The 24,265-nt window shown below is 38.5% G+C and overlaps 3 protein-coding genes across 6 annotated transcripts in view; 1 reads left to right on the plus strand and 2 right to left on the minus strand.

Annotated features, from left to right (window-relative positions):
• CPSF3 (cleavage and polyadenylation specific factor 3, 73kDa) overlaps positions 1-110 on the minus strand; it is a 21,993-nt gene extending 21,883 nt beyond the window's left edge. The window contains exon 1 of the mRNA XM_009999238.1: positions 106-110. Coding sequence (XP_009997540.1) covers positions 106-110 — 5 coding nt within the window. The remainder of the gene's footprint in view (positions 1-105) is intronic.
• A 783-nt stretch (positions 111-893) lies between these two features.
• On the plus strand, positions 894-7,658 carry ITGB1BP1 (integrin beta 1 binding protein 1). Of its 4 annotated transcripts, none has more exons than XM_009999153.1 (6): positions 894-1,006; positions 1,891-1,969; positions 2,596-2,732; positions 3,950-4,066; positions 6,370-6,519; positions 7,244-7,658. In XM_009999153.1, the coding sequence occupies exons 1-6, from the start codon at positions 935-937 to the stop codon at positions 7,313-7,315; spliced, it is 627 nt and encodes a 208-aa protein (XP_009997455.1). In that variant the 5' UTR covers positions 894-934; the 3' UTR covers positions 7,316-7,658. The 4 variants fall into 4 exon arrangements, with proteins under 4 accessions (XP_009997455.1, XP_009997457.1, XP_009997459.1 ...); XM_009999155.1 differs by having other exon boundaries at positions 3,974-4,066; XM_009999157.1 differs by having other exon boundaries at positions 4,002-4,066.
• Positions 7,659-10,252: 2,594 nt separating this feature from the next.
• Positions 10,253-24,265, minus strand: part of ASAP2 (ArfGAP with SH3 domain, ankyrin repeat and PH domain 2) — a 144,741-nt gene continuing 130,728 nt past the window's right edge. Inside the window, 7 exon segments of the mRNA XM_009999239.1 lie at positions 10,253-10,549; positions 11,524-11,646; positions 15,561-15,667; positions 17,245-17,312; positions 18,377-18,545; positions 19,454-19,615; positions 21,926-22,181. Coding sequence (XP_009997541.1) covers positions 10,475-10,549; positions 11,524-11,646; positions 15,561-15,667; positions 17,245-17,312; positions 18,377-18,545; positions 19,454-19,615; positions 21,926-22,181 — 960 coding nt within the window. The 3' untranslated portion in view covers positions 10,253-10,474.

The raw sequence follows: 24,265 nt of genomic DNA on the forward strand, positions 1-24,265 counted from the left end.
TGCGCTGCGGGGCCGGACGGGGCTCCCGGGGCCCTGGGGTGCCGGGCACCGCGGCTCCGCCCGGGCTGGGGCTGCCCCTGGCCCGCCCGCTGACAGACCCGGCACCGCATCGCCGGTCGCAGCCCCTCCTGCTGCGTCCTCCCTTCCTGTCTGCACGGCGAGCTGCCTTCGGAGGGCTGTCCTCCCCCCTTGTGCTCTTTCTGCCGCCTGCTCAGAACTTCTGGCGCTTTTTTAATGAAAATATTCCTCTCCGAAGCTGGGAAGTATCCCTGACCGGGATCCAGCGTTCTGCTCCTCCGCCTTGGCCGGCCAAACGCGGAGTGAGGCAACAGAAGTAGCTGGGGCAGATACAGGGAAAACGCTTCTGCAATATTCTCAGAACTCCCAGCAACTCAGCTCTAAGGCTGCAGATGAAACATGCATCTCACTCTGGTTTTCAGGAACATCATGTTAAGTAGTAATGGCTACGATCAGTTGTTCTCCAGTAGGGCTTGTTTTGGTGTTGTGTTCGGTTTTTTTAATAGAACCTTTGGAGGAGGAATTGCATTAGATGCACTTTGTAGGACGCTTAGATTGTGGTTACAAGTAATAAAAATAAGGCTTTTACAGTGGGAGTGCTTCTTTCTAAATCTCTATCTTCACATGCATCAGAAACTGGCCTTTGCAACAGCCTGTAAACAAGGTAGCAGCATTTTTTAATGAATCAGAAGGACAGGGAAATTTAGCAGAGCTTGAAGGACTTTCTCCCATTACACATGAAGAGCACCAGGGGAACATTCCTACTTCTCAGAATTCTTTTTGAGTTTTCAGTTTTGGTCCCCTCTGGACAGAGTCACTCTGGTGTTTGCCAATAATTCCTTCCCTTGATGAAAATGATAGCTTTAATTTTTATTTTTCCTACCTAGAAGATCTTCCTTGAATCAATTATGAAAAAATGTTTAGAAAAGGAAAAAAACGACACAGCAGCAGCAGCTCACAAAGCAGTGAGATCAGTACCAAAAGCAAGGTAAGTTGAGTTGGGTACATACTCTGTTTATGGAAGGATTTTGTTTCTTACAAGTTGACAGTTCAGTGGCTCACTTGCACTGATGGTAGGGTGCCATTTCCATGAAATGCCATGTTCCATAAGGAGAATTTTCTACTTCTACTATTCCTCAGATTGTGTTACGAGAGTTAAAACCCCAATCAATTACACAGCTGTTGTATTCCCCCATGAATGCTCAGTTTCTTCCATAGTGAAACCCACAAAGACAAGAGTTTCTGGCAGCACATAGTAAGGCTTGGAGGAAAAAATAGTACAATTGTTCTGTTGTACTGATAAATGTTGTCTTTAAGAAAGTGCCTGGTACAAGGTACCAAGAACGAGCTTTTCCGTCAGTACTAGTTGGTTACTTAGTATCTCTAAAATGTATTCTTCATTTTGAATAATGTGTCCGTTTTGTCTGATAGGTTTTGGAATGATCAGTTGAATATTCTGGATTTTCCAAGGTGCCATGTCACTTCCCTTGCACTGCTATGTTCTTACAAGCATGTAGTTGTCAATTTCTTCAAGTTAAGATGCCGTACCAGAAAAGTCTGGACATAACCTTAAGGTTCATTTTCTCTTTTTCCTTTATTTCCTCCTCCTTTCAAAATATATGTGGACTTCTCAAGGGTTGCTGCTGAATTTATGTCAGTCTAGCCTGCATTGAGGCAGATAGATAACCTCAAGAAAGAAATAGATGGTGGTGTTTTTTTCTCCCCATTTTGCAGTGCTGATTAAATTATTAGAACATAAACACTAGCTTTTTTAAAATTAAAAAAAAAAAAAAAGTTGAGGCAGGGCATCTAAAAGTGAATTGTTAATATGTTCTCGGTAACTCCCTGGTGATACTGGGTTTTTTTTCTTAGTCTGTAGATTCCAGTCTTGGGGGACTTTCCAGATCTAGTACCGTGGCTAGTCTAGATACAGACTCCACAAAAAGTTCAGGTATGTATTGAGAGTTTGAGCAGGTACATGTGGAGCAGGATTAGCCTCTGTTAGCCTGTTGACTAATGCATGCGTAGCTCTAGGCATCCAGACCAAGTATTATTGATGGTTCATCTAGGATTAAGTCACTGTTTTCAAAGTGTCTGAGTAAGAAAAACACAGTTGCATTACCGGTCTGTTTCACAGCATGTACCTGATAAAATTTCTTGGAACCTATGTTTCCTGCTTTTATAAGTTTACAATTGCACTAAAATAATGGAAGTAAGATTTTACTTGGTCTTGCTCAGCAGATCACAGCACATCAAACAGATTATTTAAACAAATACATGTATGAAAGTAGATCTAGCTTTTCTGTTTTCTGAATCTAGGTTGTTAACTCCATACTTGAATTATTAAAAACAATGCTATATCAAGGATTCATGAGACTGTTGCCTTTAGCAAGGGCTGTTCTGAATCAACCCAGGACAATTCCTTAAGGAAAGGAGTTAATATACTGTGATAAGGTTAAGTGTTTGATGAAAGTTTGAAAGTGATTCAAATTTAATACATTAGTCCAAATAACACCAATTAGAATAGCATTACTCTTCTGGAATTCTTCAGAATTGCTTTGTTTTATTTTCTTGCAGGACAAAGCAATAGTAATTCTGATACATGTGCAGAATTCAGAGTTAAATATGTTGGTGCCATTGAAAAACTGAAATATAATGAGAGCAAAAGTCTCGAAGGGCCATTGGACTTGATAAATTACATAGATGTTGCACAGGTAAGTAGGTTACAAAAGACAACACCAACAACATCAGAACATCTGAAGCTTAGTTGTATTTCTTTTATATTGTCATGTGATCCAACATCACTGTAAATTTTAAACTTACTGGAATACAGCAGCTTGCTTTAAAAAAACATTAAGCTGTGAATCTCAAAAGCTGTCACACTCAGTTCCATCCTATTGAGTAACTGGAGAAGACTACCCAAACAGCCCTTCTGAAGAAGCAGACTCAGGGCAAAGGCCCTTTTCTGGAGTCACTACTGAACAAGTATCCCAACTGAAAGTTGTTGTATTGTCTTCAGCACTGTTAGGATTAGTATCTGGGAAAGAACATCTCCAGGTTTCCTCAGTAGAAGTTTTTCCACAGAGGAAAACGTCAAGTTTCAGTTCCCTATAAACCTGTGACCAAAGAACCTGAATAATCCGTGGGTTATTCTTGACAAACTGTGGTTGCTTTCACTTAATTTTTACTAAAAGCTGTAACTGGTTGTTCTCAACAGGTAGCTGATGGTTGTATCTGTAAAAGCACACAATGTCTGTTTTTCTTACAGCACCTTGACATTTCAAGTATCTGTATATATGCTAAAGCTATTTTTACAGCCAAATAACAAAACAGCTTCCAGTGTGGAACGTAGATCATCCAAGGCCAGCACAGCATGACAGGGCATGCATTATTTTTCACCCCATTTGATTTAACCACACAGCCAAACTCCCCCCTGAGATGATAAATTCCTTTCTGGAATAATGTAATTAATATGAATAGAATAGAATAGAATAGAATAGAATAGAATAGAATAGAATAGAACAGAACAGAATAGACCAGGACTCTTTCAATTGGAAGGGACCTACAACCATCATCTAGTCCAACTGCCTAACTATTTCAGGGCTGACCAGAAGTTAAAGCAAGTTATTAAGGGCATTGTCCAAATGCCTCTTAAACACTGACAGGCTTGGGGCATCAACCACCTCTCCAGGAAGCCTGTTCCAGTGTTTTACTACCTGCTTGGTGAGGAAATGCTTCCTAAAGTCCAGTCTAAACCTCCTCTGAATATATTTCATGTAACATTAAGACATTGGCCAAGTGCAGGAGTGGCAGGCAGACTCCACACAGCAAAGGCACGAGCAGGGTTAGTGATGTTGCTGATCCAGTGGACACATAAACACATTTTCTATTATATATTGTCATGGTTCATGTTCTGATGTCTGCGCTAAAGGCTTTTCTTTATTTCCCTCCAAAGCAAGATGGAAAGTTACCTTTTGTTCCAGGTGAAGAGGAGTTCATTATGGGAGTTTCCAAATACGGCATTAAAGTTTCAACGTCTGATCAGTATGTAAGTGATTCACAACAAACTGTCTTTTTGGTGAGAGTTGAAAAGTGCTTTCATTTATTTCTCTGATAGATGATCTGTGTAACCAAGATGTCACTTCTGGGTTTAAGCATAAGTAAAAAAACAAAAAGGCTCTCACAGCAGCAATGCTTCATGTCCTATCCTTAGGGCTCCCTGTATTTTCCTGGTTGGATTGGTTGGATTTATGACAAAAATATGTTCCTTTTGAGATAGAGCACCACACAAAATGCAAGCAAGCCTTTATGCTCTTTGGGCCCATCTTCCTTTCTCTGTGACTGTCTTGCCATTGTGTCACATGGAAGAGTAGCATGCCTGTGTGACTGTGGTGGCCAAGACCAGAGGTTCTTCAGCCTGAATTAGTGATGCAATTCCTGTGCATGTTATTGTGGAGAGGAAAAAAGAAAGCATGTTTTTTTCAAAAATACCTGAGTTGTCTACCTCTTTAAAGTTCCAGCCTTGCACTCCTAATCCAAGGGTGTGAGTTCACTCCAGCATTAAAGCCTCATGATCCCACTGTATTGATCAAGTCTGCTTTTTGTTTGCTTCGTTTCCTATGTCGTTTATTTTTCTTCAGCACGCTTCAAGTAGCTTTTTTGCTAAAAATAAAAATCCGGTCTCTTCCCCAGGGCTCCACAGTTGCCTTTGTGTAGCTTTGTATTACAGCCATGGGTTTCCTTCTGGTTGCCCTCAGAGCCCCAGCTACCATAAATACTTGGCCTTATGAAGTCATGACCCATCAGCAACCCAGCAGTGCTAGTTGATAAAAGCCTCTAGTATGAGGACAGTGAATAGTATTGCTCAATAGCTGAGTACTCTGAAGAAAGCCAGAAAGTTTCCTTTGGTCCCTTCAGAAAATAAAACACTTGTTTCTAGTGCTCGGGAGGAACTGTAGTAGTTGTTAATCAAACTTTGAACTCTCTTGGGTTGTTTTTGCCGTCCTCCTAAATTCTTAATTCTCATCAAGAAAATAGGTTACACCATTTAATGTGTATTATTATACACATTATTTATTTAAATAATAAAAAGTTGAATTCCTTTGTACTTTGATAAAGATCAAATAGGTACATTTAAGACTTTTATCCATCATTGTTCAGGCTGAAAGAATGCACAAGCTGATAAAGCTTCCTGTGATTAAGCTAACTTGCACTGGCATGTTACTGTATTGCATCCTGTTTCCCAAATTTGGCTTTTTGCATTTTTGTCACCGTTGACATTTAATTTGTCTTTTACTGTGTTATCCCACCTAGCTCTTTTCATAGGGTTCCAAGATGGAAAGGTTTTCTCTGTATTCATCTGAAGAATTCAGTCTTTTAGGACTTTGGGGGAGAGGTGTGAGTTCTGTGATACTGTTGCAGGATACACATTTTTTCCTTATCAATTTCCACAAATGTTTGAGAAATTATTTTATTAGTGTCTGAAGTATGTACAGATATGTAATTCACTGATACATTTCCATTGTTGGTGGATGCAACCACTGGAAACAAAAAGCAAAGTGTTTATAGAAGGCACACTGAGGCTTTGGCCTTCTTCTCATTCTGTTTGTGTGTATCTATACATGATATGTATGTACATGTATAGCACAGTTTGTCCATCCACCATCTAATTTCTCAACTGCAGAATTCCCTCAGCCAAATATTGGAAGATGTGAGGAAATGAATTTACAGGGGGACTGTGTACTTTAAAGAACTCTGTCCTCCCTCTTTTAGTGATAAACCACGTGCACATTGGCACTGGGGCAAGTCCTAAGCAAGTAATTCTAAAAAGTCGCTAGGAATTTGGATGAAAAACTTGGCATCTTCCAGACAAGGGACTGGAGAGTTGATCCAGTAAGTTTCATGTCAGCTCCAGCTGCCTTCAACATGGTACAATACTTATTGATGGTGTGAATAACTCTGAGTGACTGCCAAGCAAATGTCAAGGATGGAGATGCTTTTCAGGAAGGTGATCTTGGAAGCTGTGGTAGAGGCCTCGCCCTCAAGGCCTCGCTATATCCACATGGCTACCTGTCCCCTCAAGCAACTAATCTTGTCCATACCTCTTCTGGGAACAGCTTCTCACATGCACACTTAACAGAACTGATGCAGGAGATTGTGTTAAACCACTATTTATTTATTTTTTTAAAATATTGACTAAACACTCAAAAAATTATATAATTTTACCAAGGAAAACTTTTCCTTGTAAATAAATCTGAAGTATTCTTTGTAAGAGAGAGAATCAGACCAGGTGAAAAGTGAAATAGCTGTTGCACTGTTCCAGAGTAACTTTTATTTGCCACATGGTTTCAGGATGTGTTACATAGACATGCTCTCTATTTAATTGTACGGATGGTCTGCTATGATGATGGTCTGGGAGCAGGAAAAAGTTTACTGGCTTTGAAGACAACAGATGCAGCCTCTGAAGAATGCAGCCTCTGGGTGTATCAGTGCAATAGTTTGGTAAGAGTTTATGTTTACAGTAATTTAGCTGTTGGTATTTTGATTGTAAAGGGAGATTCTAAAACCCAAGGCCCTTCTGAAGGCTTTTTGGCAGAAAGGGGTTTGCTGAATTAAAAAAAAGTGGAAGTGTGCCCTGGCTGAGGAGGGGAGAAAAGCCCTGTTGACTGCATTTCCATCAGCTTTGAGGAAAAATACCTACATTCCCTAAAATTGCCAATGAAAATTAGCCTGAGAAGGCTCTTTGCAATCTAAAGAGAGCTGTTGTAGCTGCCAAGGACAATCTTCCGTTTGTATTTTCAAAGACAAAAACCTCTTAAGATTAGGCAGAGCAGGGAGGGATTGAGTAACAATTCTGGTAATAAGAGCATGCATTCATATTTATAAGCAAGGGAAGTGATCCCTTCTTAAGCTTAGAATTAATTGTCCAGATACCCTGATCTGACACACAGCAGTGCTGGGAGAAGGCAGAACTGACTTTCTGAATGCTAGTGTCATGCTATGATGAAAGCTAACAACTGACTTGTTTCAAAAGGCTCATTTAGAACAGCTTCCCATGTCATTTCAGACCACAGAAATCAAATTAAGTCTCACTTGCGCTACTCCACTATGCATGTCTCTGCCACAAGACTGATAAAGGTCACATTCACCTTTAAATGAGTTTTGACACATTCAGTTCTTAACAAAGTGTAAATGTGCGTTTTTGTGTGTTTTGTTTTTTTTTCAGGAACAAGCACAAGCTATTTGCAAAGTGTTATCCACAGCCTTTGATTCAGTTTTAATGTCAGAGAAATCCTGATTTTCTTCGGCAGCACATGACTGTGTAGTACAAGAGGCCTTTGTCTTGGGAGGAAATGGGGCTACTCTGGGACAGATGCCACAGACTGGCTGTAGCTACACACAGACCCAGAGAAGACTTGCTGTGCAAAGAAGAGCCATGCAACCTTGCACTTGGTACTTTGTCTTTCCCCAAACACGACTTGAAGAAATTAATCCATCTCCAGTTTCCAGGACAATACAGAATTTTATATTTAACATGACTTTTTTTTTTTTTTTTTTTTTTTTTTTTTTTCCTAAAACATGTTTTGTATATTAATGTCAATATTGTAGAAATGTAAAATAAACCTGAGATTTACTTCTATTGCTTTGTCTGAAAAACTGTGTGTTAGTGTAGACCTCAGTTCTGCTTAACCTAGATACTGGAACAAAACAAGAGTGAAGTGAGAGCAGGCAGACATTTAGAGCTTTACACCTCTAATTTTAGGTGTGCCACCTATCTACAAAGTTTCTGCATTCATAAGAGTGCTACTTGTTTGCATTTCTGATTTGACACATTGAAAAGAAAACCATTGCCACGGCAATGCAGAGTAACAGAAGTAGCCAAAGTGATTTTAAAAGTAGTTTTATTTTTCCAGACGTTTGACTGGTTAACAAGAGTAAAATTTATTAATCATGCTCTAATTATAAATCACTGCATCCAGGACATTGAAAATAAGAGTTGATTTTAGGTTATACAATATATACAGTTGCTCTGCAACTAAACAAAATAAAAACAACTGAATTGAATATTATACATCTCGTAGCATTCTAAGCTGCATTTTAAGTGTCACTTGCTCCTTTTAAACAGTTAACACAGCAACCTAATAGTCTGTCTATTAACAGTATTTTTTGAATCATTATTTTAATCAGATTTGAAAAGTTGTATGAAATATGCCAAAATGCTGGACTTAAAATTCTTAATTTTATATTATAAATAGATATCTACAGGCTCTAGAATTTCTTTTTCCTCTGCCAGAGGAGTGAACTTTGGGAAACATTGAAAATCTAGGGCTAAATTTTGCTTAGCTGCTCTTTATTGGTCCTCAAGGTTTTAGCTGTCTGCACTATTAGTGCTATTAAGGTGTATTCTACAAGTTTCCTAGTTTCTCAGTGAACAAGGTTGTGACATTTTAAAGTGTCTTCCTCTTCTAGCAGAACTCAAGGAAAATTTGCATCATTGTTTAACTTCACGAGTTGTTACATACACTATAAGATTCTGTGTTAAAAATACTGTACATTAGGAGATATGTGCAAAATAATATGCCCATTTACTCTCTAGACTCTATCAGGGATAGAAACATACAAAATAGTGTTGCAAACTGAACGTATCAGTAAGTGAATAAAACTAGTGCTAAACTATTACTCTATCATTTTACTGGGAACTTTGAAAATACGGACTAATTTGCTTCAACTCACAACAAAAATAATCTTGAAACATTCCAGTTTGTTCCCCATTTATACTGCAGCAGCAGCAGGATCTAGAAAATGAAAGTTCTGCATATACTTGGCTGTGCCCCCTGTCTGGGAGGCTCTCAACCAGCTGTACCATTTGGGAAAGGCGACAAGAGGTACGATCAGTGTTGCTCTTCCAGCACTAATGCATTGGGACTCTTCTCCAAATAAGCACATACTTGGTGCTGGCCAATTTTCCATTCCATTCAATATGAAATGGCCAATTTAAACACCACTTGTCAGAAATTCAAAGTTCTCTTGATAAATCTAGAGATACGATATTCACGAAATGTGATCAAAGCCAATGTGACCTAGACATTGATTTTTCTTATCCTATGCCATCAGTTGTTTTCTGTAGCATAAGCAAAAACTGGTACAATTTCACAATATACAAACATTGACATGACACCCAATTTGTATTGGTATTTTGTATTCCATCAACCAACTGGGAACCATCCATGGCCTAGCCTTTGTTCACAAATTAGTAAAACAAATTCAACAACAGTGTAGCTACCATATATGTGGGTATATTATATAAATACAGAGTGAGTTAGCAAACTATCGTTGTTTGCAAGGTAGTGGCACAAAAATTTTATGAAACATAATGTAGTGTACTTGTGAGGTGTCAGATAACCTTAATGACCAATGATAACAATCTAAGTGTTCCACCAAATACGTTCCTTCTGTGAACACATAGCTGGACAATTTAAGAAATTTCAAGAATTTAAAAACAAAGTCCAAAGACTAATGAGACAAGTATGAGAAATGCTCTGCAATCCATCATCATAGTTAAGTACGTTTCAGGAAATGCAATTTTCATATCCTTGAGTCAACGTAGTAACTCATTAATATTGCCATAGTTTAGTTAACCAGCAGTGGTCACATTCAATGACCAACAAGGATGTAACATATATAAAGAACATTCAAAAAACAGGTTCTACACACATGCAGCATAGAAAAATGAAACAGTCTCAAGCCCACAAAATCAGACCTAGAAAGTCCAACGACTAACACAGATTTCAGATAACTGTAAGCAAATATCTACATCCATTCCGAAAGAAAAAAGTTTCTCCTGTGGTAAACTGAAATACTTTTTCACTTTTACCTGGCCAAAGACACCCAATCAAAATAGTTTCTTCTGTAATTGTTGACATTCTGGATGACAGCCAGCATGGGAAGATGTTGAATGGGTCCAATTTAGAACTACACACTAGCTTGCATACTTTGGTTCCAACACTTCAAATGGTATCAAGAATTCAATAAATTCACTGCCCTGTTAGATGCACACAATTTCTTTCACTGGGAAAGCAACACTGAACAGTGGTATTGTCATGTTACAAAAAAGAGAATGAAATTACAGTGTATTGATTGAAAAGAACATTCATGATGTTGTGATGTCCACACACATGGATTTTGATTGTTAAAGCTTTTCAATTCACCTCGAAAAATACAGGAATAGTTGTTGTTTTTTTTTAAAGTGTAAACTCCTCAAGAGAAGCTTTCACATAGAAAAAGTTTTAGAAGTCCCAAAATCAGAACCATGGCAATAAAAAAGTAAGCTACAGTACCTAGGACTTGGGCAGTGCTCTGGTAAGGTGTCTGTAGATAGGCAGATGAAATTAAATACAGCAAAACTTATTCCTGTGACCGCTGGGAATGAGAAACGTCTCCATTTATCAGTAGCAATTTAGTCAACAATAAAGTGCACAAATGATACAGGGAAAGCTCCTTTCCGACTGGGATCTCCGTCAATATGTCCAATCTGAAAGAGTCCAGATATTTTTCAAGTTAATCTCAAAAAACACCAAAATTAATACCAGTGACCTTCCTGCCTGCAATACAACAAGCCTCTCCCTGTCTTTCTGCAGCTGTGGTCTTTTTCTTTTGTGAATGGGAAACATTACCAGAAAATTCAGTCCAACAAGGTGCATTTATTACTCAGCTATAGACTTCCCCCCCTCCCCCGTTTATCTTTTATCCAGTTCTTTGAAACTACCACCTCCTTATGCAGTGCCACTGCTACACCACTTCAGTGCATTCAGCAGTGCCTGGCAGTCCATATCCTGCCTCTGTTCAGGTGCTTCTGCTTCCCCCTCTTAACAATCCGTGGAAGGTAAAAGAATGGATTGATCTTCAGCACTCTCGGGTTTTCTATGAATCTATTTGTATTTATACAGCATTTGTCAATTTAGATGCAATTTGAAGTTCTTTTCTTCACAAGTTAACAACCAGGGTAAGGCAAGTGTTTCCGCACATAATTTTCCAAGATTTCACTTCACTGATGAGACTAGAATGTAAAGAGCTGAGATTGTTTCCTAGCTCAAATAGACCATTTCTCAGTCTCAGTCTGCAGAAGAATTAGGACAATATAAAGCTGTGTTCTGAGGCTCACCACACAGCATCTTCAAGGAAGAGGAGATAGTAGCAGATTCTTAAACTGCTGACATCCCCTCAGAACTTCCTGAATCAAACAGACTACGTAGCCTGTAGATTGTGCAACCTATGACGAGGTGTTTGGGTTTTGATTATTTTTTTTTTTTTTTCTGAATGAGAAAAGCCAAATATTTATCATTTATTGATTTTTTAACAAAATAAATTTCTGGTATCAGGTTTCTATGAGATGAAAATTTTCTTGTTATTTGGAAACCCAGTGGGGCATCTTCTGAAGTCAGTGTCAACCTCTAGATTTCATCTATTTCCTTCAAAGTGTGTTGCTAGAAAATGCAAGATACTCACCCACCACTCCTGATCTTCTTCACCATCAACTACAATAATATCTCCCTCTGAAAAAGTTAGCTCATCTGGGTTATCTGCTACACAGTTGTAAATTGCTTTTACTCTCTTGGGTTTAGTTTTTGACTGAAATATAGAAATAAGTAAATGTAAATAATATAGTATGGAAGAGGCAGAACAGACTTGGAGTTGATCTAAAGAAAGCTTCAGAACTGCTTCCAACTACTATTTTTCATAGGTTCAAGTTCAGCTGCATCTTTTATGCTGGGTGCTTACGCTCCAGGCTGAATTTGGCAGCACCCAAAGCCTTTCAGAACCCCTGTGCGAGCAACATAGGGCCAGGTTTCCCTTAGCAATCTTCCAATCCCATCTTCAGAGCTCTACATCACTGCAGCAAGTATGATCTTCTTCAGAAGATACAGTGATCAAGTGCTACACAGCGAGTGTAACAGCAGCAACACTATCAGAAAGAGGCCTGAGCCACCTGACAACACACCCCTTCTTAACTCCCTCAATGCGTTTCAGCATCATACAAAACATCCACACCCCCTCTGCCCCTGCACTGCTTTGAGGACTGCAAACCACAGGGGTGGTTTGGCAACTCAACAGGAAAATTTAGTAAGGAGTTGCAATATTCCAGTATTGCAGTGGGATTCAAATCCTAGTTGTGTTCTATTTGAAGTGATGCTGAAATGGTTTTGCTCTGGTATCACCGTATCCACCTTCCTATTCTCACTCCTCTCTTGGTGCAACCTGGTCTGCTGCTGCATTTCTTTTCAGCCTCCTCATTCTCTGCTGCAGACCAGCAATAATGCTTCCTACATAGTGTTTCCATGCAAGGAGTGGAGAAGCACATGATCCAGAGGCAGAGCATAAGCCTTCTACCATGAGTACATGCTTTTCCCCAGTTTGCCCAGCCATAGCCAGCAAAATCTCTCCTTTCTACCCTAAGATGCCAGAGCACAGCTGTAAGGGCCATTTAGGTCAGGAGACACTTGTTAATGCAGTGGGTGTTTGGGACAGAGGCTCTGTATGGGATAAGGAAAACAAGATCTCATCACCATCACCATCCTGAATGCCCCAGGGACAGGTCCCAGTTTCTAGTTAGGTTAACCACAGAGCAGAAAGCTAGTGAGGGAAGAATGATCTTCCATAAGGCTACTTCTCTTCACCAGCAAATGCTGTGCTGTGGACATTACTGCCCACAGCCTCTTCACCTGCCATTTTGTTTCAGTCAGGTGCCATGCAGAACAAGGTAGATCTGGAAGGAGGGAGGCAGCCTCATCACTATGCTCTTCTGCAAGCACCCATTTGCATTTTAATATAAAAACCTGACCTGCCCAGACCAGGAATACCCTTAGGCTCTAATCTCTGGGGCACAGCCCCATGAGTTGGCAGCCTTGCACTGCATCATAGCAGTTATGACAGATGTTCCACCTCAGTCAAGTTTGAACCACAATCACCTTTTAGGTGAAGAGGGAAAAGCTTCACATCAGTACAACAGTGGCATAAATACTAACATCAAAGCACAGTAATTACAGGCATTTCTTGTTCTCTAGAAGACAATGAATAGGTCCCATTCCCAGAAGACTAAAATCTTCCAGAAAAGTTTCCCAGGTATGGTTTAAAAAATCTAAAATATACTTTGGGAAAAAAACCCACAACAAACAAAACCTAACAAATGATACCTTAGGAATTTCTATCTGAAAAATAGGCTTTTGGACAAATACCCTGCACAGGAGATAAGCCACATGTGTATGTACAACTAGGCCTCTTTTTTCTTTACTCAAGCAGTACTTCTGCAATCACTCCCCAAATCTGGGCTGGCCTCTGGGTTCTCAGGTAGGGTAAAGACAGAAAAAAAGGCTGGAGTATAAGACTAAACTGAGTGATTTAGCCAAAGTTCCTTAGCTAGACTGACCTAGCTAAAGCTCTTTAGCTGAGGGGCCCTTGACTAAATCTCAGCTAAGATTCTTTAGCTATACTGATTCAGCTAAAGCACCTTAACTAGCACACACTCCCTGAGCCAGGTTTCCCTTACTTTTCCATTCCATGACAAGAAGAAAAGCAACCAGCTGATTTTGTCAGTCTCACAAAATACACCCTACTGAAGCCCTAGAGACATCTGGAGAGTCAGATTTGTTCTTCACATTATGTGCAAGTAATAATAAACTGTGGAGACACTGTGACTGTTCCTACAAACCAGGATATCCCATTCACTTGTAAGTAAAGCAGTTTGTCCTATAAAACAAAGAAGGAGAGAAAAATGTAGGGAACCATTACAACCTTAATTTACACAGAAACCCAGATAAGGAGATGTTTCAGAACTGACAGATGTGTTGAAAGGATGTATCCAGTGCTCACATCTGAACCCCAGAACACACAACAGAAACTGTGATCAGGCTCCAGCAGCTTTAAATGCAGCCAGCTTGCTGTAAATACAGCAATTCCCTCGTTGCATGTAAGCAAAAGAGATAGATACTCCATTTTACACTAATTAGACCATTTAATTTTATTGTGGCCTAAAACATGATAGATATTTTGATTCAAGACAGACAGTAACTTGGTTAAGCAACAGTAGGAGAGGCAAGAAAACAGAAGATTTTATACTCCCAACTAATGCAAGATGAACTCCAGATGTCTCTGTGGCTTTTCAGCTTTATTAGATGAGAATCAGCTAATAGGAGTTCTAAGAGCTCAAGAAGCTCAAGAAAAATGTGCAAGGCTATGCACACAAACACACTGAAGTGTGTCCTGGAGAGTTACCACTTCAGTAGACGTGGTTAAGGAAAAACTGAGGAAAGGACAGAGTCAGAGGACTGAAGAAGCCAGGTCTTTTCATCACAGCCCACTAAAAGCCAATTGCAGATGCAGGAACAACATGTCTCACACCTCTCAGTGTATCATTTACCTACTGAACCACGTTCCTATACAGAATGTAAACCATGAAACATCCCAGATCTAGTCACATAGAGCATCTCAAAAAGTATAGATTCTCTTTGCTGTGATCGGCTTATTGCAGTGAAACACTGTCATGATCAAGCATTTGGATGTTTTCTGTCTATCACATAAGAGAACAATATAAAATCTGAACAAGGACTGAAGACCCAGATAAACTACACATAACAAAAAAAGCTCAGCTTAAGTTTGGAAATATTCCCCTTTACTTACACCAGTGTAAGAATACTGGTATTGACACTAATATGTGTGTTACCGTTCACAGTCCTAGATTGTAAGTAAGAATATATAAGAGCATAGTAAGGCCACACAATCAGATCAAGAGACCATGCAAATCCAGTGTCACTTTTCTAACAATCACTGTAAGGCTGGGGGAGGGTGGAAAAGAATATACAATACTTCCAGCCCAACACTTCCAGCCTTCTTCTTCACCCACCTCCTGGCTGGGGATGTCTTGAGTCAGATGTGGTTTCTGTGTATTACCAAGAGATTTCTCCCTTGTCATGCAGTGAACACATGACAAAGAGAAACAACTGCACAAAGAACTAATTTATTTTGCTTTGAGCTTGACTCTTACTAGTCTTGTCCAAAGCAATTTGATCTACTACATGAACAGCTATATCTACTTCCATTATAACAAGAAACATAAAAGCTCCATTATTACTTACTTCACTGAGCTTTAAGAATGAAGTTAAATATGATCTGCAAGTGACTCACTCATCAAGCTGCCCTACAAGTGACTCACTTATCAAGCGTACCTACTTCAATAAGGCAAATCATACAGTCTGTGGATTGTGTTGGTCACATTTGGACACAAGCAAAGAACACACACTTCTTTGGTTTCTCCTGGTGTGGTTTTGTTTTAAATTTAAAATCACATACTATCATATAGGAAATGCAAGAAAAGAGAAGCTTTCATAAATATTTAGTACAAGTCACACACATATTTAACATAGGACACAAGCTTTATATTTTTCATTATTCTCACACTTTCTCCATAACAGGATATACTATTATGTCAACATCATGTCTGATAGACTGCAGAAGATGTAATAAAATCAGAACCCAGATCATGTACTTACTATTTGTGATTTCCTTGGCATTGGTGCTGGTGGCTGGATTTGTGCCAAAGTATTTGTTGTAGAACCAGTTTGTGTTACTGGAATCTCACATACAGACTCTCCTGCTGCTAAGATAGATAAAAAAGTAAATTTTAGACATGCTTGAAAAAGAAGCAAGAGTGATGATACAAGTAGAAACCAGATTAATTATTCTTTAAGGTATACAATTATTTTTTTTATCCCATGAGTATTTAACTTTTAATGGGTCTTTCTAAATAACTGAACAGAATTTTTCCATCCTTTTCCTGACTTAAAAGGCCTCTTTTCCAATGACATTAATCTAAGACCTTCAATACTGCAGATATGATAAAGAGAGGAAAGCCTATAAAATAGATGAGAGCAGAACCACATACTCATTATTCCCATTTGTTCACTGCAGACTGTGTGCTTTTAGAACCCTTTTTTCCTAGTAAAGACCATCTTTATCAAGATGCTCTATGCTTCACAGGAGACTCCTGACACGGATGGCAGATAGTTATTAGCAATTTCCCCTTGGATGTGTCGAGGGGAAATAAAAAACCCACAAACAACACAGTAAGAACCAATTAACATAGTATATACAGTGGAAGGGGAAAGCAGGTAGGAGAAATTCCACTACAACCACCACAGAATCCACACAAACTTTACTTTGGACATCTCATTAAGGTGACATTATTGCAATGTCCTAAAGTAAAAAAGAGCAGTATCTATTTGCAATCTAATTTAACTGATTTGATATGAAGTTTAGATTTTCAAACTAGAAACACATTTTTCTATTCTCAAATGTGTATCTGTTCCTTTGTTTATGACACACAAATGCTTATGACACAAGGCAGCAAACCAACTAAGTTTTAATAATGTCTCCTTTGTTTGAATGGGGTTTAGGTAAGGTTAGTTAAGCTGAAACCCAACTGGAATCTGGCAAGGGATGTCAAAGACAACAAGAAGGGCTTCTGTAAATACATAGTTAACAAAAGAAAAACTGGGGAAACTTGGATCCACTGCTAAACAAGATGGAGGATCTGGTTACACAAGAGATGGAAAAGACTGAGACACTGAATGCCTTCTTTCCCTCAGTCTTTATTAGCAAGATCAATCTTCAAACGAAGGAAAAATCTGGAGCAAAGAAGTGTGAAGTCCCACACCTGAGGACAAACAAGCCCATGCACCAATATATGTTGGTAGCCACCCAGCTGGAAAGTAGGGCCAGAGACAATGGGCACAAACTGAAACAAAGGAGGTGTTCAGCTGCTTAAACGCCAGGAAACACTTCATTACTGTGAGGTTGACTACGTTCTGGCACAGGTTGCCCAGGGAGTCCGTGGAGTCTCCATTCAAAAGCCATCTGGACACGGTCTTGGGCAACTGGCTGTGGGTAGCTCTGCTTGAGCAGGTTGGTCCAGATAAGCTCTAGAGGTCTCTTTGAACCTCAGCCATTCTGTGATCCTTGTTCTTATTACTTCTCCCATTATTTACATTAATTGGCCCATAATTCTGTTGATGCAGAAGGGCTCAAGGCATCAGGGCCTACACAATCAAGAAGAGAAACAAGAAGAATGCTGGTACTGACTGTATTTAAATGTGTACAGTAAATACAGAAACCTCACCTTCCCTTAGGAGTATAATAATTAAATTACAATAATATAAATCTCTAAGCCACAATTACCAGGTTGCTGTAGAGACCCAAGTCCTCTGGACTGCCCTTTGTTAGTTAAGCCAGCTGGTTTCTCAGTCCTGTGCAGGAAGTCAGAAATTTAACCATTTAAGAAACAAACAAGAACTTGAACTGCAACAATACAGAGTATTTTCCAAATTATAAAATTCTTGTCATGCCTTCAGTGTACTTTGGTGACAACTATTTTGCTTTTAAAAATAGTATTTTGCTTCCATCTTTTTGATTACACCACTCATAAGTTGTACCTAATTTTAAAATGTAAGGCAGAAGAATAATATAGGTTCAATTACTGCCACTTGTGTAGAGCAGATTTGTTTTCCTAAGTTCTGAAGTTTCTTTCATTGCTGTTCTAAAATTCTTTGTTAAAATTATGTATCCATATTAATCTTCCCATTATAGTAAGCCTCAGCAAGTTGCTTCTCTCCTTTACTTGGACAGCATGAGTCATCTGACTTTTATTTAAGATTCACTATGTTCTTGCAGATCCTTCTCTTAAGGACTTTTGCTTAACCATACTCTGCTGTTCTCTACACTTCATTTTTAAAGTTGATTGTTCTTACGCAGTAAGTGTTGTGTACTGAATGACTAATCCTCTTCTCTCTTGACTACTACTCCAGTTTCTTGGGTCTGCTTTGGATATAATCCTCTTTTCCTGAACACTTGTCCCTCTTAATTTTGTTTCCTGAAAATTTAAAAAAGATATCTTCTTTTCCAGGTCTCTCTACTCCTGCCATGAATGAAAATATTGAATAGAACCAAACCTACTCAAAGCATGTGAACAATAGATGGCACAATCAGACATGAAATCCCACTATCTCTTCTTTGCTATAAGATGAGACCTAGAAATGGATTATTCTTTGTGGCTTCTTATTTCCTTAATGGCTAAGCATTCTGTAGATATTCTGCAAGTCATACAATCTTTAATCGCTAGGCTGTCTTGTTTTTACTGTGGGAATCCTTGTAATCTGCTTCCTTAGTGTCTGCCTTCTGTTCATTCCCTTACTCTTGAACACATCATTGGGAAAAGTATGGATGCTGTTTAAATTACTTGCATGTTATACACTATAAAATTGAAAAGTTAATAATTATTAAGTATATTAAGTACTAAAATTATATCAGTTACCCAGGGACAGGCTTTCTTTGGGAGATTCTGCTAGGAGGTTGTGGGGGCAGTGGTGGTGGGGTTGGCTTGGTTTGTGGAGGAGCTGGTTGCTGTTTAGATTGCTGGTTCAAAGCTTCTATAATGCTGGCAGTCTTTGCCACAGGAGGCGGTGGTGCTGGAGAAAGCACATCTATAGAAGAAAGTTAGAGTGAAATGGAATTAAATTTCTATTTACCATTTTGTTTCTTGGGTTCCCAACCACAGGTTTTCCTGTTAAAAGATTTAACCTTACTAAAAAAAAATAATTAAATAAATTCTTAACTCTATGTAACCAGTAACTTAAACTCAAAGCAATCCCTCCATTGGTCCACTGGAAGGAGGACCTCTTTAGAAAGAGGTTTACCTTTTGTTTCACCTAGTCAATGTCAGAGACTTCACAAGTACTAAAATTTGTTCAAACATTAAGGTACAAGTGAAGAAAATTATTGTCAAAGACAATTATATTCTTGAAATATATTTAATAAAGTGCCGATATTGTTGGATCAATCAATGCCTTCAGTTTGTGTTTTAGGGAAAAGTAAGAGAGTGAATAGTATCTGAAAAATTTTATTTAGAGGAATGTCTTTCCTTAAAACGCTGTTACAATTACCATCTAATTAATTTCATATTAGGCTTAGCAATTAATTAAAACTTCTACTGAATTCTTGAAACCACCACAACAGCAGCTGGCAATGCATAAGAACAATTTTTTTGCGTTTCTACTGTCTGCAAGAATCAAGCACAATGTGGAGACATAGCCCCAGGCCTGCATGTGACACTCCTCTTTACAACTGGTGAGAAATGCAGCATTTGCACTACATACAAAAGTGAAGAGCTCTTTAGCTTTAGTAACAGACAGTACTTCCTGTTGACACTGCACTACGCCATACAGTCCTCACTGGAACATCTGAGAAGACATTTCGTACAGAGTTACTGGATGGGAATGATAGGCCGAAGCTACAGTCACCAAAAGAGGAAGTATGAGTTGTGGAAATGGAAAAATAAGCCAACTATGATTAGATACAGCAGAAGGGAAAACAGGGGAAAGTGGAAACATACTTGTAGATGTTACACGCAATGGCGGCACAGGGGGATGAATAGCTGGTGGATCTGATGAAGACCTCTGCCTGCTTATACTTTCCACTCCTAAAGAATTTGTCTTCCACATTGCATTAGATGAAGAAATTGTCTGAATACCACTGCCAAGAACTGAAGGCTGAACTAAAAAGAGAGGAAAATACTGTATTATTATTATTGCTTACCCTAAGCACAAAGTGTTTATACTCACACCTGTGCTTTTAAAAATGGTGCAGCCAGACCACTATATTCAGCCATAGGAACCACTGCCATCTGGCTGGAATGCCAGAGCAGAAATTAAAGTTAGGTGTAAAAAAATTATACAGAAGTTTCTGGGTGAAGTCTTACTAACACTTTACCTAAGTAAAATTTGTCTCCAGTCATTACTGTGAAGTATGTCAACACCTGAAACAGCAGAAATTTCTCAACAAGAAGACAGAAGGCAACTCTTGCTACCTTCTTTAACCCCTGACTGATAGCTGGAATCTTCTCAGGTACTGCAAGAAGTATGACTTCTTCAGGGCCTCCTAAATGACTCCATTCCTAGGCTGAAGAGATGCCTCCCCATTTCACAGAAAGACACTACAGGTTTCTTCATGAAGCCAGTATTTTGCACATTTCATGCCACTTCTCCCTACTCAGCATATGACCATCATATTAAGAGAAGTTGAAACAAAGTAAGGTATGAATAAATATTAGGTTGCAGGGAAAAGCATAAAAGGCTCAGAAGGCTTGGAGAATAGCCTAAAGCAAAGAGGATAAAAGAGTAATAACACACCATAAGCATAAAATCAACAACATCAGCAATCATCAAGAAGCTAAGATCAATAGCAATATTGTAGCTTAACTAAAATTATAAAATAATAGGCTAATACATTGCTAGAATAAAGAATATGAGCTAATAATCTAAGCTGAACAGCATACTTTCTTGGCATAAATTGGACAATACTGGTGCCAAGAAGTCTAAGGTTGGGAATGAAATTAAAATTACACTCTTTGAAAAGTGTCATTTAATTGAGGGCAAGCAGTGGGTAAAATAATATGGTTGGCCATGATTAAAATATCATCAAAGGGTAAACCAGGACCTCTAACTACCCTATTGTATTACTATTTTAGAGATAGAAACTAACAGTTAAACACAGACTCCGCAAGCTCCTTGGGTAAGTTCTTCCATTTGGTGGGGGAAACCTTCCTTTCAATCAAGTAAAAAAGGTGCCTAGATATTAAGCTTAATGCAAAAATGTTAGATGAAAGGAATCCCACCTTGGTTAAGTTTTATATGCTGCTACATTTCCCCCAGTCTCATGCTATCCTTTTGAAGTAACCTAGCACCACTCTGTTCGATCGTTTCAGTTCTGCTGCTGCAACACAGAACATGCTTTAACCCAACTTCTGTGTTGCAGCCATTCCTGTGAGACCAACTGACTTTTCATATTACACAGATGTTCAGTTTGCCATCTCAGACACAACCACTAGTGTACGGAGTCTTGCATTCTGACCTCTGCAAAGTGCTCCCAAAGGCAGAAGCCACTCAAGTATTCCTCTTATCTCCTCGTATGGAGTGTGAATTACAGCACCATAGAAAATTGTGTGTTTACATGCTCACTTTTCTTGAATTGAACTTTACATAAATTTAGCATTTATGAAAGCTGCTGGATTAATAAATGTATTAAAATACTGAAATGCACAGAACATGTACTGTACAAAGAGGACCTACACAGATTTGTACATGCTTCTTGATCCAAATAGATTACATATGCAGGTAAGAATGAAGGTCACAGCGTCAGCTTTAATGGTAGATTTTGCAAGTACACAACCCTTCTGAACCAGGATGAGACACGCACATTCTACATTGTTCTGCTGATCTGGGTATAACCAGTAATTCAGTTACATTTTCAGCCAGTTACCAGTCCTCTAAAACAATTAATTTCTCCACATCACGGCACTTACCACTTTTAATAAATATATGCTTCAAGGTTGTTGAAATAAAAGAAGACCCTTCAATGTTAAAACCTCTCATGTTCTGCATACACTTCCCATTTTTGTAGGTCTTAAACTATTTTCCAAGTCAGCGGAATGCTACTGAAATTGTACATTTAAACTGAACTCTGACAATGACACCTTTAAGAAACAGAAGTATGAAAAGATGGAATAGAAAAAGAAATTAATTGCTGAATACATTGACTGACAACCTCCTGTTTAACTCTGTTGAGGTTATCTGGGCATTGTTTTCCCAAACACTACTATTGTATACTTTCTTGCAGGTATACTGAAAATCAAACTCAGAAGAGGTTGTGCAGATTTATTTCCAGTATATAAAATGAAGTCTTCAATAAACAGTTTCAAAGCTTACCTGTGCAAAATAACTGTAAAAGAAAACCTACAAATGTAATAATATATATAAAAAATTATGATCCCAGTCTAACATACAATGACATTTTCTGGTGTTAGTACCTTTGCTGATATTCCTTGGAGGTAGAGGAGGTGCACTACTTGTAACAGGCACTGTAGGCTGAATGGAAGGTGGGCTGCCACTGAGTATTGCTCCATATGTTTCATTCTGTAATAAACTTGGCATAAATCCTCTTTGCTTATCCTTAGCAATGTTTGCTGCATCTTTTGCCAAGGATGCCACATTAGGCTGAAGTTGGTTTGATCCCAGTTGATAGAAGCTGACAGGCCTGTCCTCTCTCCGATTGGGACTGGGTTGCTTAAAACACAACAACAAAGGTACTCACTGACAACCACATTAGTAGTACTTGTTTTATTTCTTAGTTGATAGAAAAGTATTAGTTTCTAGAAAGAAAAATCTGCTTCCAAAGTGCATTTTGTTGTTTTTAATAAGTAATCTAAAACCCTCTTCAATACAAAGCAACTGTGCACATTAACCATAAATAAATAAATAAATAAATACATAAAATTTTATGTGCATTGCATTTCAAGATTATTACAATCTTCCCAGTTTCTCCTGTAGTATGCTCTTATGGGATAATACTGTATCCTTAGATACACAGGACTGTACTCCTATAGATAGTCAATACAGATATTCAGACTGTATAATGTTCCTCTGCATCAAAATATCAGGCAATATTTTCAAATGTAAATAAACAACTGAAGATCCCAAGCCTCATCTGAAGTTCAGCAGTGTTAGAATCCAAATAGATGATAATAATCTCAAAACCCAGATACAATTGCACCTAAGTATTCTACCTGTAGCTCAACCTACAACAAATTAGGAGCCAAAACTTCTCATTAACTCTTTTTGGCTCGCTATTATAACTGGATGAGTTCATGAGATTACTTCAATCAGCAGGTGGGATGGTACATTGCTCATCCCCTGCACATTATCACATGAGATCTAATTAGTGTCTTTGAGACCTACAGCAAGTCATCTGCTCATTATGCACACTTACCATTATTTTTCCTGTTTCAACAGCAAGCATAGTAATTATTTTTATCAAATTATAATCAAACTAGCTGGAATTATAAATTCATGTGGCTGGTACAGGAATGCATTGTAACAATCCAGAGCTCAGAGAGAATAAATATGCCTTTAGAAATAATATTAGATGAACACTTCACAGACATACTGTCTGTATTAAAGTAATCATTTATAGTAATAGCATTTAGGTAGAATAAAGATTTACTCCAAAAGTAAGTAGTAACAGTAGTAAGTAGTATTAAGTAACAGATTTTGTTTGCTTTCAATATCTTCAATGCTCACTCTGGACTGATCATCCACAATTAAGTAACAGATTTTGTTTGCTTTGAATATCTTCAATGCTCACTCTGGACTGATCATGTAAGGCCTTTAGACATGTTATAGTAAAACATTGTAGTTCCAAGATCTATCACAATGATGTATGTGACAGCCAGATGCATTAATCCCTACCTTTACTTCGGCTTAGCAGCCTCACTCCTCACTGGCTGACACTCTCCATTCCCTGACCTTGCCACCATCCTGGTTCTCACACTTGTTTCAGCCCACACTTGCTTCTGCTTTCCAAATCAGTTGAAATTTTTTCTTTTGTTTTGTTGATTGAGCTTTTCATTGGATTACCAAACTGAGACAGCTCAATACAGAGACAAATGTGTGCCAGAATGGGGGCCAAAGATGAGGCAGAACCAGCATCTGGGGTGTGGAACAGCAGCAGAAACCAGTTGGACTGTCTTAGCCTTCTTTTAGGTTAGGCTCTCTTTTATATAAAAAATTCTAGATTAAAAGAGCTTCAGTTTAAGACATAACCTTTTCTGATGAAGATTACAAAATCTGTTCAGTTGTTTCACCAGAAAAAAGGACAAGACCAATAGCTTGAAATCTATAAACAGAACTCTGATGTGATCCTAAGCAACAAAAGAATTCACCAGTGCATTCAATGTAGTTACAGACACTCGCCTGTGATTAATAGTCTTTAATCTCCTTTCAAAAGTCCCTGTAGTACAAACCTATTAATAGTGGGCAGTGAAGTACCAGCTTCACTTCTTTAGCTTCATTGTTGAGTAGCAGATAACTTGCTGAACAAGGTGGAGCTCAGGGACTGGGCCAAAAAGAGAATGCTCAACTGCAGAAGGCAACTGGCAACAGTGATGGAAGTGAAGAAGTTGAAAACAGATCAAAAATACAAATTTAGAGTGTCCCAGAAAGGGATTTGTTAGATTTCTAGTTGCAAATTACCCAAAAGATTTTATAGCTGGAAAAAAAACGAAATCTCTAAAACATAATAGAGTTTCAAGCTGCTTTATTAAAAAGTTCATAATTACTGCTGTTACCTGAATGATGATAAAACATGCAGG

This window comes from Chaetura pelagica, unplaced genomic scaffold, assembly GCF_000747805.2.
Source record: "Chaetura pelagica isolate M959 unplaced genomic scaffold, ChaPel_1.0 scaffold90, whole genome shotgun sequence".
In the NCBI taxonomy this organism is placed as follows: domain Eukaryota; kingdom Metazoa; phylum Chordata; class Aves; order Apodiformes; family Apodidae; genus Chaetura; species Chaetura pelagica.